At 44.0% G+C, this 12847-nt stretch overlaps 1 protein-coding gene across 7 annotated transcripts in view; it reads right to left on the reverse strand.

Moving 5' to 3' along the window:
- Positions 1 to 647: 647 nt before the first annotated feature.
- The window catches only part of LOC129818327 (microtubule-associated serine/threonine-protein kinase 3-like), a 170842-nt gene continuing 158642 nt past the window's right edge, over positions 648 to 12847 (reverse strand). For all 7 annotated transcript variants that reach the window (XM_055874103.1, XM_055874102.1, XM_055874101.1 and 4 more), the window contains 5 exons: positions 12369 to 12595; positions 10503 to 10625; positions 9706 to 9842; positions 8123 to 8307; positions 648 to 7952 (listed from right to left, as the gene is read on the reverse strand). In XM_055874103.1, coding sequence (XP_055730078.1) covers positions 4090 to 7952; positions 8123 to 8307; positions 9706 to 9842; positions 10503 to 10625; positions 12369 to 12595 — 4535 coding nt within the window. In that variant the 3' untranslated portion in view covers positions 648 to 4089. The remainder of the gene's footprint in view (positions 7953 to 8122; positions 8308 to 9705; positions 9843 to 10502; positions 10626 to 12368; positions 12596 to 12847) is intronic.

Here is a 12847-nt window from a genome sequence, read left to right on the forward strand (position 1 = left end):
ATAGAAATAGTTGACGTAGACTCTGTCAAAGCTTTAACAGAAAAGAGCAAAATTGACCTGAGTGACAACCCTTTAGCATGCAACTCTTCCAATATTCAATTCATTGGTTGGATTCAGAGCAATGCCAATAAAGTGATGAACATTGATAGGACAATGTGTTGGTTCAAAGGAAAGGTTATCAGATGTGCATTTGAATTGTGTTTTTTTTCCGCAGGCATGTTAGCATTTGGACTTGTCGTTATGTCAATGGCAATTTTACCAATTGCATTTGTCATCATTAAGAAAGAAATAGAGGATACGAACTGCTTTGAAAGGTAACAGGTTATAAGGATATAGTCAACTGCAGATGGTAACAGTTCAACTAACTTTCCAATAAACCTAGCCCAACCCTAAACTTCATCTCCAAAGAAAGTGGTTGCAGATGATAGTTTCAGCATTTATAGATGATCTTAATTAAGGGAACAGAGCAAAGTTTAGTTCACTGACTAACAATCAGGGTCGTTCAATCACATGCCTTACAGCTGAACTTTCCAAGGTTAAATACAAGGCCAGGCATATGCAGCTCTTAATAATCTCTACATCACAACGCAAAAAAATATGCATTTTCACATTTATGATAATTTCATTAAATCAACAAAAAGAAAAAATGAGTTTTATCATGCTTTTTATTCTCAGTGTTATGCAACTTTAGAAGTATAAATATCTGTTTTAATATACAACATCTATGACATCCATAGAGGTTTCCTTGGGCAAAATACCAAAACTCAAGCATTTTTATTGCACAGATCCTAAAAGACAAAACATAGTAAGCAAGTTCATCTAATGCTAGTTTCACACAAAGGAAAAAAGAAAACAAAAAACAAGCAGGACCATGTGGGACCCGACGGTTTTTGAAACAGACAGTCTAACAGCACAACTGGGTGGCAACAGACAGTCTAACAGCACAACTGGGTGGCAACAGACAGTCTAACAGCACAACTGGGTGGCAACAGATAGTCTAACAGCACAACTGGGTGGCAACAGACAGTCTAACAGCACAACTGGGTGGCAACAGACAGTCTAACAGCACAACTGGGTGGCAACAGACAGTCTAACAGCACAACTGGGTGGCAACAGATAGTCTAACAGCACAACTGGGTGGCAACAGATAGTCTAACAGCACAACTGGGTGGCAACAGACAGTCTAACAGCACAACTGGGTGGCAACAGATAGTCTAACAGCACAACTGGGTGGCAACAGACAGTCTAACAGCACAACTGGGTGGCAACAGACAGTCTAACAGCACAACTGGGTGGCAACAGACAGTCTAACAGCACAACTGGGTGGCAACAGACAGTCTAACAGCACAACTGGGTGGCAACAGACAGTCTAACAGCACAACTGGGTGGCAACAGACAGTCTAACAGCACAACTGGGTGGCTGGGTAGGTGAGGAAATCACAAACACTACCATCAAACATATTTCCTGTGATGTAGTACACAGATTTGGCAAATCAATTACACAATATACAAAATATACATCCATGAAGAATTTGTAAACAAACATTGAATGTGCTTTTTTTAAAGGATTTAAATGTCAATCGTCAGAAACAAAAGGCATGGAGACAAATATATGCTCCGTCATTCAAAGAAAGTGTTTTCGATTAATTTATGTCTGTATCCAGAGCTTGTTTGACAGGGGACAAGATGAGCTCCATAAGACATTTATCGTAATCATTCTTATCCTACTCTCACCAAACTACTACAACTAGGAGGGGAAAGGTGTCTAATATTAAAGGTGAATTTCTCTTCTGCCCAAATGTTTGACAATAGATTTACAATAACTAATGAGAATAGTAAAACTTCAGATTCGGTTAACACATTTAAAAAATCTCTACAATCAATCTTATTTGTCTACAATGTGCCTTCTTGGGTACAGTATGCAATTTATGTAAATATATTATGTCCAGTTTACATAGTATTTTTTGTTTGCCTCCCTAAGATACAGTAGATTGTTTATTGTTATGACATATCCTACATTATAGAGTTAATATTGTATCGCATAATTAGAAACCTACTTTGTCTGATATTTTGGGAATGCAATCAAAAGGCTTGACAGCTGAACTACAGGACCCCTATGTCAGTGTAAAATAAGTCAACCTTTTTCTGATACACAAAGCTAGTATCATCATCTAAACATCAACTGTCTAGAATAATGACATTTATGTATATGAACTAAGATTTGTATATTGGTGCATTTTGTTTTTACAAAATCCGTCCTTTCAAGCCTATTGTTAGCTAGACATTTAACTGGGCACAGCTTCATCTGGCCGATCTGGTACATAAATGTAGGCTACTGCATCACTTACGGAAAAAGAACGAAAAAGACAAAAACAATACAAGGCTAGAACACAACTTCAGTACTGTAACTGAAATCTAATCTCTTGCAACCCTGACATTCTCAATAAATTTGCTTGACATTTACTTGAATTGAAGCCCTTTTTAAATTCACCATACCCGAAAATACATTTCACATTGTATGAATGTCTGTCCGTACAAATATAAACACAACTGGAAAACAACACCCAATAGACGCAGACACCTCCTTAAAAATGGACTGAGAAATCTCTTCCATAGTGTGGCAAACATACTTAGAATTGTTGGTTTATTCTAACTCCTTGGAGCTTGCATTCTACACATTGGCATAACATACATATTTCCTCCTGGGCTCAGCGAAGTATCTCAATTTTACACGGTCATTACAATTCTTCATACATCTTCACGACAAAATCACGATTGAACGCATTCTTGGGAACCACTTGCCCCTCTCACAGTTGTTTTCTGTTTATTTTCAACACTACATTTGAGGAAAAGCACAATTTCCCATGTAAGCTTTATTCCTCCTCAAGTAAAATTCTGAACATATCAGAATGTGTTAAAATGACTGTTAGAGAGAGGATGTATTTTGGATAGATATACATAGACATTACATTAGCTTATTCTAGACCACAGAATTATCAAGCGGAACATTATTCTGAAATTACATATCATTGAGTATACAAACATGACATTGCAAAATATATATATATACAAAACAAACACATATATTCACTTAAGCCCATGTATCCCAATTTTTACAGTTAGTTTTGTCATACTTATGTACACAATTGCATAAAAATCAAAGGTTTAGAAATGTAGAGATGTGAAAGGAATGTGAATTACACCATAACCTGCTAAGAACAGCAAGTTTTTGTTTTTTAAATTCTCCCTTAACTCTAAGGCCCCTTCCACTAAATATGATTCCAGAACCTTAAGATGATTCCATATGAAATAGTTCTAGGTGAGAAGCACAGGACATAGTGCATTCCTGCTGTGCACCGCTACCCAAAACAAAACAAACACATTTCACCTCTAGGTAATAAAAAAAAAGTGACAAAGTATCTAAACAAACTTTTGGTGATATTTGACTTCTGTATGACGCTTGCCAGTGAATGATCTGCATCACTGTCACACAACTAAAATGGTTAATCCGATGATGTGCCATGACTACCGTATTTTCACCTCACAAAGCTTTTTGAGTGGGAGTGAAATAGTTCAGTCTACACGCATCGAAAGTCTGCTACCTTCAATTTCAGGTGCTCTTAACCCAGAACTCTAAACCCAGAGTGCAATTCAAAACCTTGGAAAAGGCTACTCCTTACTGCCCACTGACATTTTGATTGCACATTGCACTCTGCTGTCGATTAAAAAATAAAACCTCCAAACAATCACAGGATACAAATTTGACACTTTTTTTCTTCACACAGCAGAGGACCACAAATGAGCAGCAAATCCTTTTCTACATTCAGTCCAAAAACATTACACATTTACAGTATCGTCCAAGCATATGCTTACACCACTACACACACACACACACACACATACACACTCTCTCTCTCTCTCTCTCTCTCTCTCTCTCTCAGGATAACAGACCTCTCTCACGCCATTTAAACACTGAAGTAACAGCTTCCCCGGTTCTCAAAAAAATAAGGTATGATGACACTATGAATAACTAAAATGTCTGCCTTGTCTTATCTTGGACATATCGCAAAAGTAAGGGTGGCTGCTGTCTTATTTTTTAAATTCCGCATTTCCTTTGTTTGCGGGGCCGCGTGGCGACTCCTTGGTTTGCTTGTGTCGGGCCGAATCTTTGTCTGAACCCTCTTTCACCACAGTAGCCATTCTCAAAGTCTCTCTCTTTGTGTTTTTCTGTGTAGACGCTGCCTCTTGACCAGACTCCCTTTTCTTCTTGTCAGCCTGTTCTTTTCGGCTGCAGGCTACCTGTTTATCAGAGTTAGTGACCCTGGATTCAGCTTTACTGTGTTTGGCCTGGGGGGTGCTGTTGCTGGTGGAGGTGGGTGTTGGCCCTGTGGTATCCACCCCACCCAGACTCCTATGAGAGTCTGATCTAAGGCCCTCTGACCTGGGAGCCTCTACCCTCGGTCTCCCCTGATCCTCCCTGGAGGTCTGGACCACAGCCTCCTGTCCGGTGCTGCCGCTGGCCCTGCTTGAGAGAGCTCCACAGTTGGGTGGGTGTGCTTCTCTTCTCATGGCTAGGGCCGGCAGGACTGGTACAGGGGTAGACTGGGAGGGAGCACTGGCTCCGGTCGGAGGCTCTTTTTGGGCCTGCTGTCGGGGTGCAGCAAGGACCGGCGCTGGCTCTTTCATTACTGGGGTTGCAGTTGGGGCAAGAGTTTTGTGAGGGGGGGATTTCTGTTTTGAGTCTATGATTTGTCTAACAGCTGAAGTAGTGATGTCCTTTTGTTTTGAGTTCATTGAGGTTGAGGCAGAGGTTTTGTGAGGGGGTGATTTTTGTTTTGAGTCCAGGTTATCTTTGATGACTTGGGCTGGGGTTGGGGCAAAGGTGTGGAGTTCTGGTTCTTTCTGTTTAGGGTCAGAGTGGTGTCTGACAACTGGGGTTGGGACAGGAGTTTGGCACAAAGATTTGTTTAGTTTGGAGTCTAAACTCTCTTTGACAATGTGGCTTTGGACCGAGGTTTTGAGTAGGGGTTCTTCCTGCTTTGAGTCTGGGATTTCTTTGACCATTGAGACTGTAGTTTCTTGCTGTTTTGAATCCAGGCTTACTTTGACGACTGAGGTGGGAGTTTTCACTTCATACCTCTCCCTCTCTTCCTCAGATCTTGGCTTAGTTTTGGGATTGATGGTTGTTTGATTTGTTGAAGCAGGACTTGGTGGTGACTGCTTCACTATCAGCACAGGACTCGTCTCTTTGGTATTCACATCAGCAGTTTGCTTTTTAGAGACTCTGATTTCTGCCTCAAGAGCCTCTTTGACCCAAGTCTTTTCAGCAAGTCGGTGTGTTAAATATGGCTTCTCTCCAGTCTTTGCAATGCTACCCTTTGTCTTTGGTGAAGTGGGACCGTGTCTAATTTGCTTTGCTACACTACTAATAGCTACCTGACTGCCAATGGGACAAGCATCTTCACATTGATCACACCTCTGTGTTGCTTCTGCTTTAGCAGTGCCCAAAATTCCTTTAGATAAGACACATTTTACATCCACTTTAGGACTTGTCTCTCTGACTTCGGCCATTTTATCTCTTGCTGCGTTTGCAGCTTTGAGCTCCTCAACAGCAGACACACTGGCCGGTTCACTGTCCTTGTTTAGTACTGGCCTGTTGCTTTGAACCTTGTCCAAGTTTTGGGTTTTCCCTGTGGCATCCTGTCTTGGAGACATTTGACCACTTGTTCGGTTCATATCTCCAAGACTAGAGATTGGAGCAGGGATGGACATTTGTGTTGTGGTCACTGTCGAGGGACAGCTGTATACCATCTGCTGCTTTGACAGGTATGAAGTCTTCTCTAAATTATATTGTACACCTGTAGTGATGCTACTTGTATTCTCAGCTGGTCTTTGTTTCTCATTGCTCTGCAGGTAACTGGGCCCTGACTGACAATCTGAACTTTGCTTCACTGGTACATCTGCATGAGGGGCAGTTGCTTGAACCTCCACCTTTGAGGCAGGGAAGGATGCACCAGTATTTCTGGGACTATCTGTCTTTGGAACGACAACTGTATCTGATGTCTTGGAGATATCGGTGTTGTTTTGCTGTGCGGGGGCTGGGGTCTCTTGAGGTGGCTCCACCTCCTCCTCCTGGTCTTCGTTGCTGACCTCCCGTATGGAGGGCGTCTTCCCACAGTTGGAGAAGTGGGCGCTGTGGCGGAATGCCCTATGATCGTGAGTTATCATACTGGACCTGCTCTCTTGTTTCCCCCCAAAGTCTGAGACCTCCGCCTTGGAGAGAGCCATTGGGGGTTCATGGTGACTAGGTCTGTTGTGTGGCTTCTCACCACTGGTACTGCATTTAAGCCCTGTGTTGGTAATACTAGCCTCCTCGTTGGTGGGAATTGGACTGCTAAGGGCCACAACAGCTCCAGGGCTTAGTATACTGGTGGGGGGGCTCTTCTGCTTGTCAGATGGTTTTAGCAGGGGAATCAACACCTGCCGCTCAACTGGGCTTTGCAGCCACATGGGCGTCCCTATCGAGTCCATATCACCATCAGACATCTTAGAGAGGCAGGTGTCTGTTTTAGACACCCTTGGCCCGGAGAGCAGGCCAATGTCTAGGGTGCCCTCCAGGGGTTTGAGGGAGGAGACCAGACGCCCCTCCAGCTTGTACTCTGAGGAGGTCTTCCTGAGGGAGCCTTCACTGGAGGAGATGAGCTGGAGTTTCTCCACGGCGCTTCCCTCTCCTCTCCCAGCAAATATCTTGGGGTTCAGGCCCTCAGGGCTGGAGTGGACGCTACCCATGGTACCCTTGACATGGTCTAGAGCCAGGGCAGAGTCCAGCTGAAGACTCTTGGACCGGGTGGAGCCAAAATGGAGGCTCTCATGAATGACGGGAGAGAGTCGACACATGCAGTCTTCTCGCTCCTCGAATGACTGCCTCTTCCGGGCAAACTCCATGTTGGGGGCCTTGATGTCAAGCCTGTCTGGCTTACCACCCTCCTTGCTCTGCCTGGACAGCTGCCACTCAGTCTTCTGGGGGCTCCAGTCAGGGTGGATGGAGCACAGTGGCGAATCAGAGCTATTGCCCACTAGTGGTTCAGGGCTGCCGTCACTGGCCCGAGTGTTCAGCTTCTTGTACAGGACATCTTTCACAGTGGTGCTGGCAGTTTTGCCTTCCAGTGAGACTGTCTCTGAGCCTTGATTTCTGCCCTGGCTTCTTCCTCCTTCAGCACCAGACATAGACTCCTGTAGTGTGTCCTGCTTCTGCAGGGACTCTCGCCTCTCTGACCAGTCCTGTCTTTTCATCACCACCTTGGCTTTCAGTTTCTCCTTGTCCAGCTCCTCCATAGACTCCTGGCGGCCCACCTTGCGTCCAACAGGCCTCTTGAGGCAGCCCTGCTCTGCCGGCCGGACCCGGGTGATGGCCGGAGGCTCGCAGGACGTCTCCTCCACACTCTGCAGGGTGTGGTGGTCCCTGTCCCCAGGCATCAACTCTTCTCCCTGGGCCTCTTCCTGGGTCACCTCCAGGTTGTGCTTCCTGGAACACATGTGCTTCTTGTCGCCCGTGTAGGAGGGCGACAGCTTCTCCTCCGACTGCACCCGCTTAAGGAGCGGCGAACGGGGAGGCTCTGCGCTCTTGGGACGTGCCATGTGGCGGACAATGGTAGGGGGCGAGTGCATCTTGACTGGGAATGCTTGGGTGGTCTTGGAGATCCCCATGGACCCATGGCTGAGTAAAGGAGAGGGGGAGCGCTGCGGGGAGGTGGGCTGGGGGGTCGGGGATGGGGTGCGGGCCAGAGGGGAGAGGGGAATGCTACCGACAGACTTGCGACGGCCCTGTCGGAGCCTCTGGCCAGTCAGTTTGGGGCCCAGGCCGTGGAGGGTGCTGGGACGGATGTGGCCGGAGCCTGCGGGGGAGTTTGGAGCGCTGGAGCTGGGAGAGCTACTCTGAGAGGAGTTGCCACCTGGAAACACAGAGGGAAGGACGTTATTCAACAGTGATATTTAAGTGTAAATATTGTACATTCATCCTAATTTAACAAACATGGATTGTTTTACTGACACACACCACGTATTCTATTGATTAAAATCTATTTTATTCCATAAAATGTAAATGAAAGACGGTCACTCTCACCTGACTGATTGAAGTCAGGGGTGGGTCGGAAAGCTGCAGTGGGGGAGCGGGGAGACATGCTGTGAGTAGGGGAACCTGGGAGACTCTCCCCAGAGGACAGGGAGCGGTTGAAGGAGGAGAAACTGCGGCTCGTGTGGAGCAGAGGGGAGGGCTGCATGGCAAAACGCCTGAAAACAGACCGCCGCCTGTGGGGAAAGAGAGAAGACACGGTCAGTCTATCACTATGAGGCCCAGGCACTCCCTACATTAGATTGGTGGTCTAGACTCTAGACAGTCTAATCTAAGAGAATTATACTTCAAATGGTGTTATTACTATATATGCGTTCTGGCAAAGAGCGCAAAGAGAGAAGACACAGAGAGAAGACACTGAATCAGTCCACCACTATAAGAATGCCACAAGCAAGCAAGAATGTTCCATAGAAAATGCAATTTTTGTAGGTAGAAAATAGATGTGTATTGTTGTGACATCTATGATCATTGTTCTTAAAATGGTGGTAAACAATGTACATAATATTCCCGAGTAATCAATTAAACAATTTAGTGAAAGAAAAAGGAAAGCCAGAGTAAGATCTTTGAAATTAAAAACTTAAGACTGACATGTGACGAGGGTTGACATTGTCAAGCAGTGACAGACAGTTTTAGCACCGTTGCAAGGAGCCACAGCTACACCCTGTGGTTATACTGTATATGACAAAATCTGGACATGTTAGATGTTAAAATTTACTAGCGACCTCTACAGAGCAGACTTATAGAGATTTAGTTCATTTGTATTATTATGGATCCCCATTAGCTGCTGGGGTCCTGCAAAATTAAGGCAGTTTATACAATTTAAAAAAACATTACAATATATTCACAGATTTCACAACAGTGTGCGCCCTCGGGCGCCTACTCCACCACTACCACATATCTACAGTACTAAATCCATGTGTATGTGTGTATAGTGCGTATGTTATCGTGTGTGTGTGTGTGTATGCATGTGTCTGTGCCTACGTTTCTGTTGCTTCACAGTCCCCGCTGTTCCATAAGGTGTTTTTTATCAGTATTTTAAAATCTGATTCTCTTGCTGGCATCAGTTACTTGACGTGGAATAGAGTTCCATGTAGTCATGGCTCTATGTAGTACTGTGCACCTCCCATAGTCTGTTCTGGACTTGGGGACTGTGAAGAGACCTCGTGGCATCTCTTGTGTGGTATGCATGTGTGTCCGAGCTGTGTGCCAGTAGTTAGACAGACAGCTTGGTGCATTCAACATGTTAATACCGCTCATAAATACAAGTAGTGATGAAGTAAATCACTCCTCCACTTTCAGCCAGGAGAGATTGACATGCATATTATTATTAGCTCTCTGTGTACATCCAAGGGCCAGCCGTTATGCCCTGTTCTGAGCCAATTGCAATTTTCCATACCTTTTTTGTGGCACCTGACCACACGACTGAATAGTAGTCAAGGTGCGACAAGACACAACTAAGGCCTGTAGGACCTGCCTTGTTGATAGTGTTGTTAACTATTAGATATAGTTCATATCTAATAACAAAATGGTTTCTCGTATAGAAAATAACACTAAACCAAACATGAATTTCTTGCCTTTCTTGTGTCTTCTCCTTCTTGGGCTTCTTGGTGCGTCGGACCATCTTGCTCCTGTAGCTGTTCCTCCTGGCAGGCCCTGTTTTGATGAAGGTGTTCTCAAACGCAGTGGTGGAGATGGCTACCCTACTGCCACTCTGGAAAGTAAGCAAATACAGAGATCAATAAGATAAACTGGCCCAAAATGAATTAGCTCCATTGTAAGAGTATGAAGTTACAAACAGGGTTGAGTTAAAAAAGTGGGCGTGACTGTAAATTAAATTACCGCTAGATAAACAGTTATAAACTGGGTGGTTCAAGCCCTGAATGCTGATTGGCTGACAGCCATGGTATATCAGACCGTATACGACAGGTACGACAACCTTTATTTTAACTGCTCTAATTACATTGGTAACTAGTTTATAATAGTAATAAGGTACCTCAGGGGTTTGTGATATGGCCAATATACCATATACATACCTTGTTGCGTCATGCTTAAGAACAGCCCTTAACCGTGGTATATTGGCCATATACCACACCACCTCTGGACTCATATTTATATATATATATATATATATATATATATATATGAGCTATATATATATATATATATATATATATATATATATATATATATATATATATATATATATATATATATATATATATATATATATATGAGCTCCATCATGAGAGTATCAAGTTACAAACTCCAGATACCTTATGCGATTGCATCATAACCTTTTGTGGATGTAATGGTGGACAATTGTTATTAGCAGTTCTATCTGATGAAAGCTTTATATCTAATGTTCTCTGACCTTGAGCAGCAGTTCCACCACCTCAGTGTGGACCAGGCCGTGGACCGTCTCTCCATTCACATGAGTGATGAGGTCACCAGCTTTCAGCCCTGCCTTGTGGGCCGGACCTGGGTCCTCCACACTCTGAACAAAACACAGAAACACACTATTAACTACTTTATCTATAATCACTCCATAATGAAACATTGCAGTACAAAAACAAAACATTGTTTTCCCATGGTGCGGGTTTAATTGAATCCAGCCACTCAACCAATATTCAATATCTAATAACACAGATGAAAGTGACCACTTGCTGTACCAACAGAAATGTACTATTTTATCAGTGCTTCAATTAGATATTTGACTGTGCTTGTTTGAACATGATCAAACACGAGGCTGTGAAAAGTCACATTCTCAGCGCCACCCAGAAGCTCCTCGACCCGTTTCAGTTTGACTATCAGCCCAGCAGAGGAGTTGATGATGCCATTCTTACTCTCCTCAACATGGTCTATAGACATCTAGAAGGTGCCAAAAATCCCATGTCAGGGTTCTGTATGTTGACTTCTCTTCTGCCTTCCAACACAATCTAGCCTTACATTCTGGCACAGAGACTCATAAGGGACTTCTCCTTAGATTGGGGGGCTGGTTTTGTGGCTGTTGGACTTCCTGAGCCAGAAGTCACAGCGGGTCAAAGTAGGTCCCCCACCTGTCGGACATACGCACCACCAACAAAGGCTCTCCTTAGGGAAGTGTTTAGTCCCCTTCCTGTTCACTAACAGTTGTACTAGTTCCCTTCCTGTACACTAATAGTTGTACTAGTTCCCATCCTGTACACTAATAGTTGTACTAGTTCCCTTCCTGTACACTAATAGTTGTACTAGTTCCCTTCCTGTACACTAATAGTTGTACTAGTTCCCATCCTGTACACTAATAGTTGTACTAGTTCCCTTCCTGTACACTAATAGTTGTACTAGTTCCCATCCTGTACACTAATAGTTGTACTAGTTCCCTTCCTGTACACTAATAGTTGTACTAGTTCCCATCCTGACAGACACCTCGTTAAGTTCGCTGATGACACTACCTTGATCAGCCTGTTGCATGATGACGAGGAACACCATGGCCCGGTCCTAAATTACTTAGTAGAGTGGTGTGATGAATCACACTTGGTCCTCAATACCAACAAGACCAAAGAGATGTGCATAGACTTCAGGAAGCGTACAACACCTACCTCTGCAACATCTATCAGAGGTCAGAACATAGAGATTTGTAGAGGAATACAAATATCTGGGTGTCCTCTTGGACAACAAGCTTCAGTGGCGCAAATGTACAGACCTGAGACTGTACTTTCTCAAAAAGCTGGGATCTTTTAAGGTTGACTGTACTAAACCGACTCTGTTTTATAAATCTTTCATTGGTTTGGGAATGCCAAAGTCAGCCAGATAAATATGCTGAGGGATTAGACAGGCCTGTATCAGATCTTTATGGTCAGGGCCCTCAGCAAGACACAGTATATGGGGGGCTGGTGAATCGTCTGGGGGACACTGGAACATGTGTATGGGGGGCTGGTGAACTGTAATTTCAGGCCCAAGCCACCCCCTGTACCCAGACTTTGAACTACTCCCCTCTGGGTGCAGGTAAAGGGCACCCCCCGGCAAGAAAAACAGAACTAGACAATAATTTGTGCCAGGTGTGATATCCCTCCGAAACAGGTCGGGCTAATGTTCCTATCGACCCAGTAAGGCCAGCAGGCTATTCTATTTTTATTGGTATATATCCATTATGAAAGTTGTATTGTGAATTTGTTTTGTATTTAAACGTGTACATGACACTGCAACAACATTTCCTCATGGGCACAATAAAGTCAGTAAATCGAAGTAAAGTTCTTACCCAGACTGTGTGGTAGACAGTGTAGACATCACGATCGCATGCGTACACCGGGATGGCCCGCAGCGTAAAGCCAAATTTCTTCCCCGAGCTGTGGATGATGATTGGATGCCTAGGGTTGATGACGCCGAGGGAGGAGTCTCGGCTGGGTGAGGAGTCTCGAGAGGAAGGGTCAGAGGAGAGAGAGTAGGGGGATATGGGGCTGGCCAGTGGGGACACCCCGAAGATATCTGGAACAAGACAGACAAATATAGATTATCATTTGAAATGACAAAAAACGTCTGTAAATATCACAAAGTCGGCCTTTAAGATATCTGGAACAATGAGAAACACAATTCTAATGATATCTGTACCACTAAGAGAAACATTAATGAAGGGCATTATTACTTGGGGAAATAATATGGTCTTTGTGATACAATCAAGGGACTAATCTGGGAATGTGCCAGATACATTGTGAGAGCAAAATAAATGTTGCCATAGAT

Source organism: Salvelinus fontinalis, chromosome 21, assembly GCF_029448725.1.
Source record: "Salvelinus fontinalis isolate EN_2023a chromosome 21, ASM2944872v1, whole genome shotgun sequence".
NCBI classification, from domain to species: Eukaryota; Metazoa; Chordata; class Actinopteri; order Salmoniformes; family Salmonidae; genus Salvelinus; species Salvelinus fontinalis.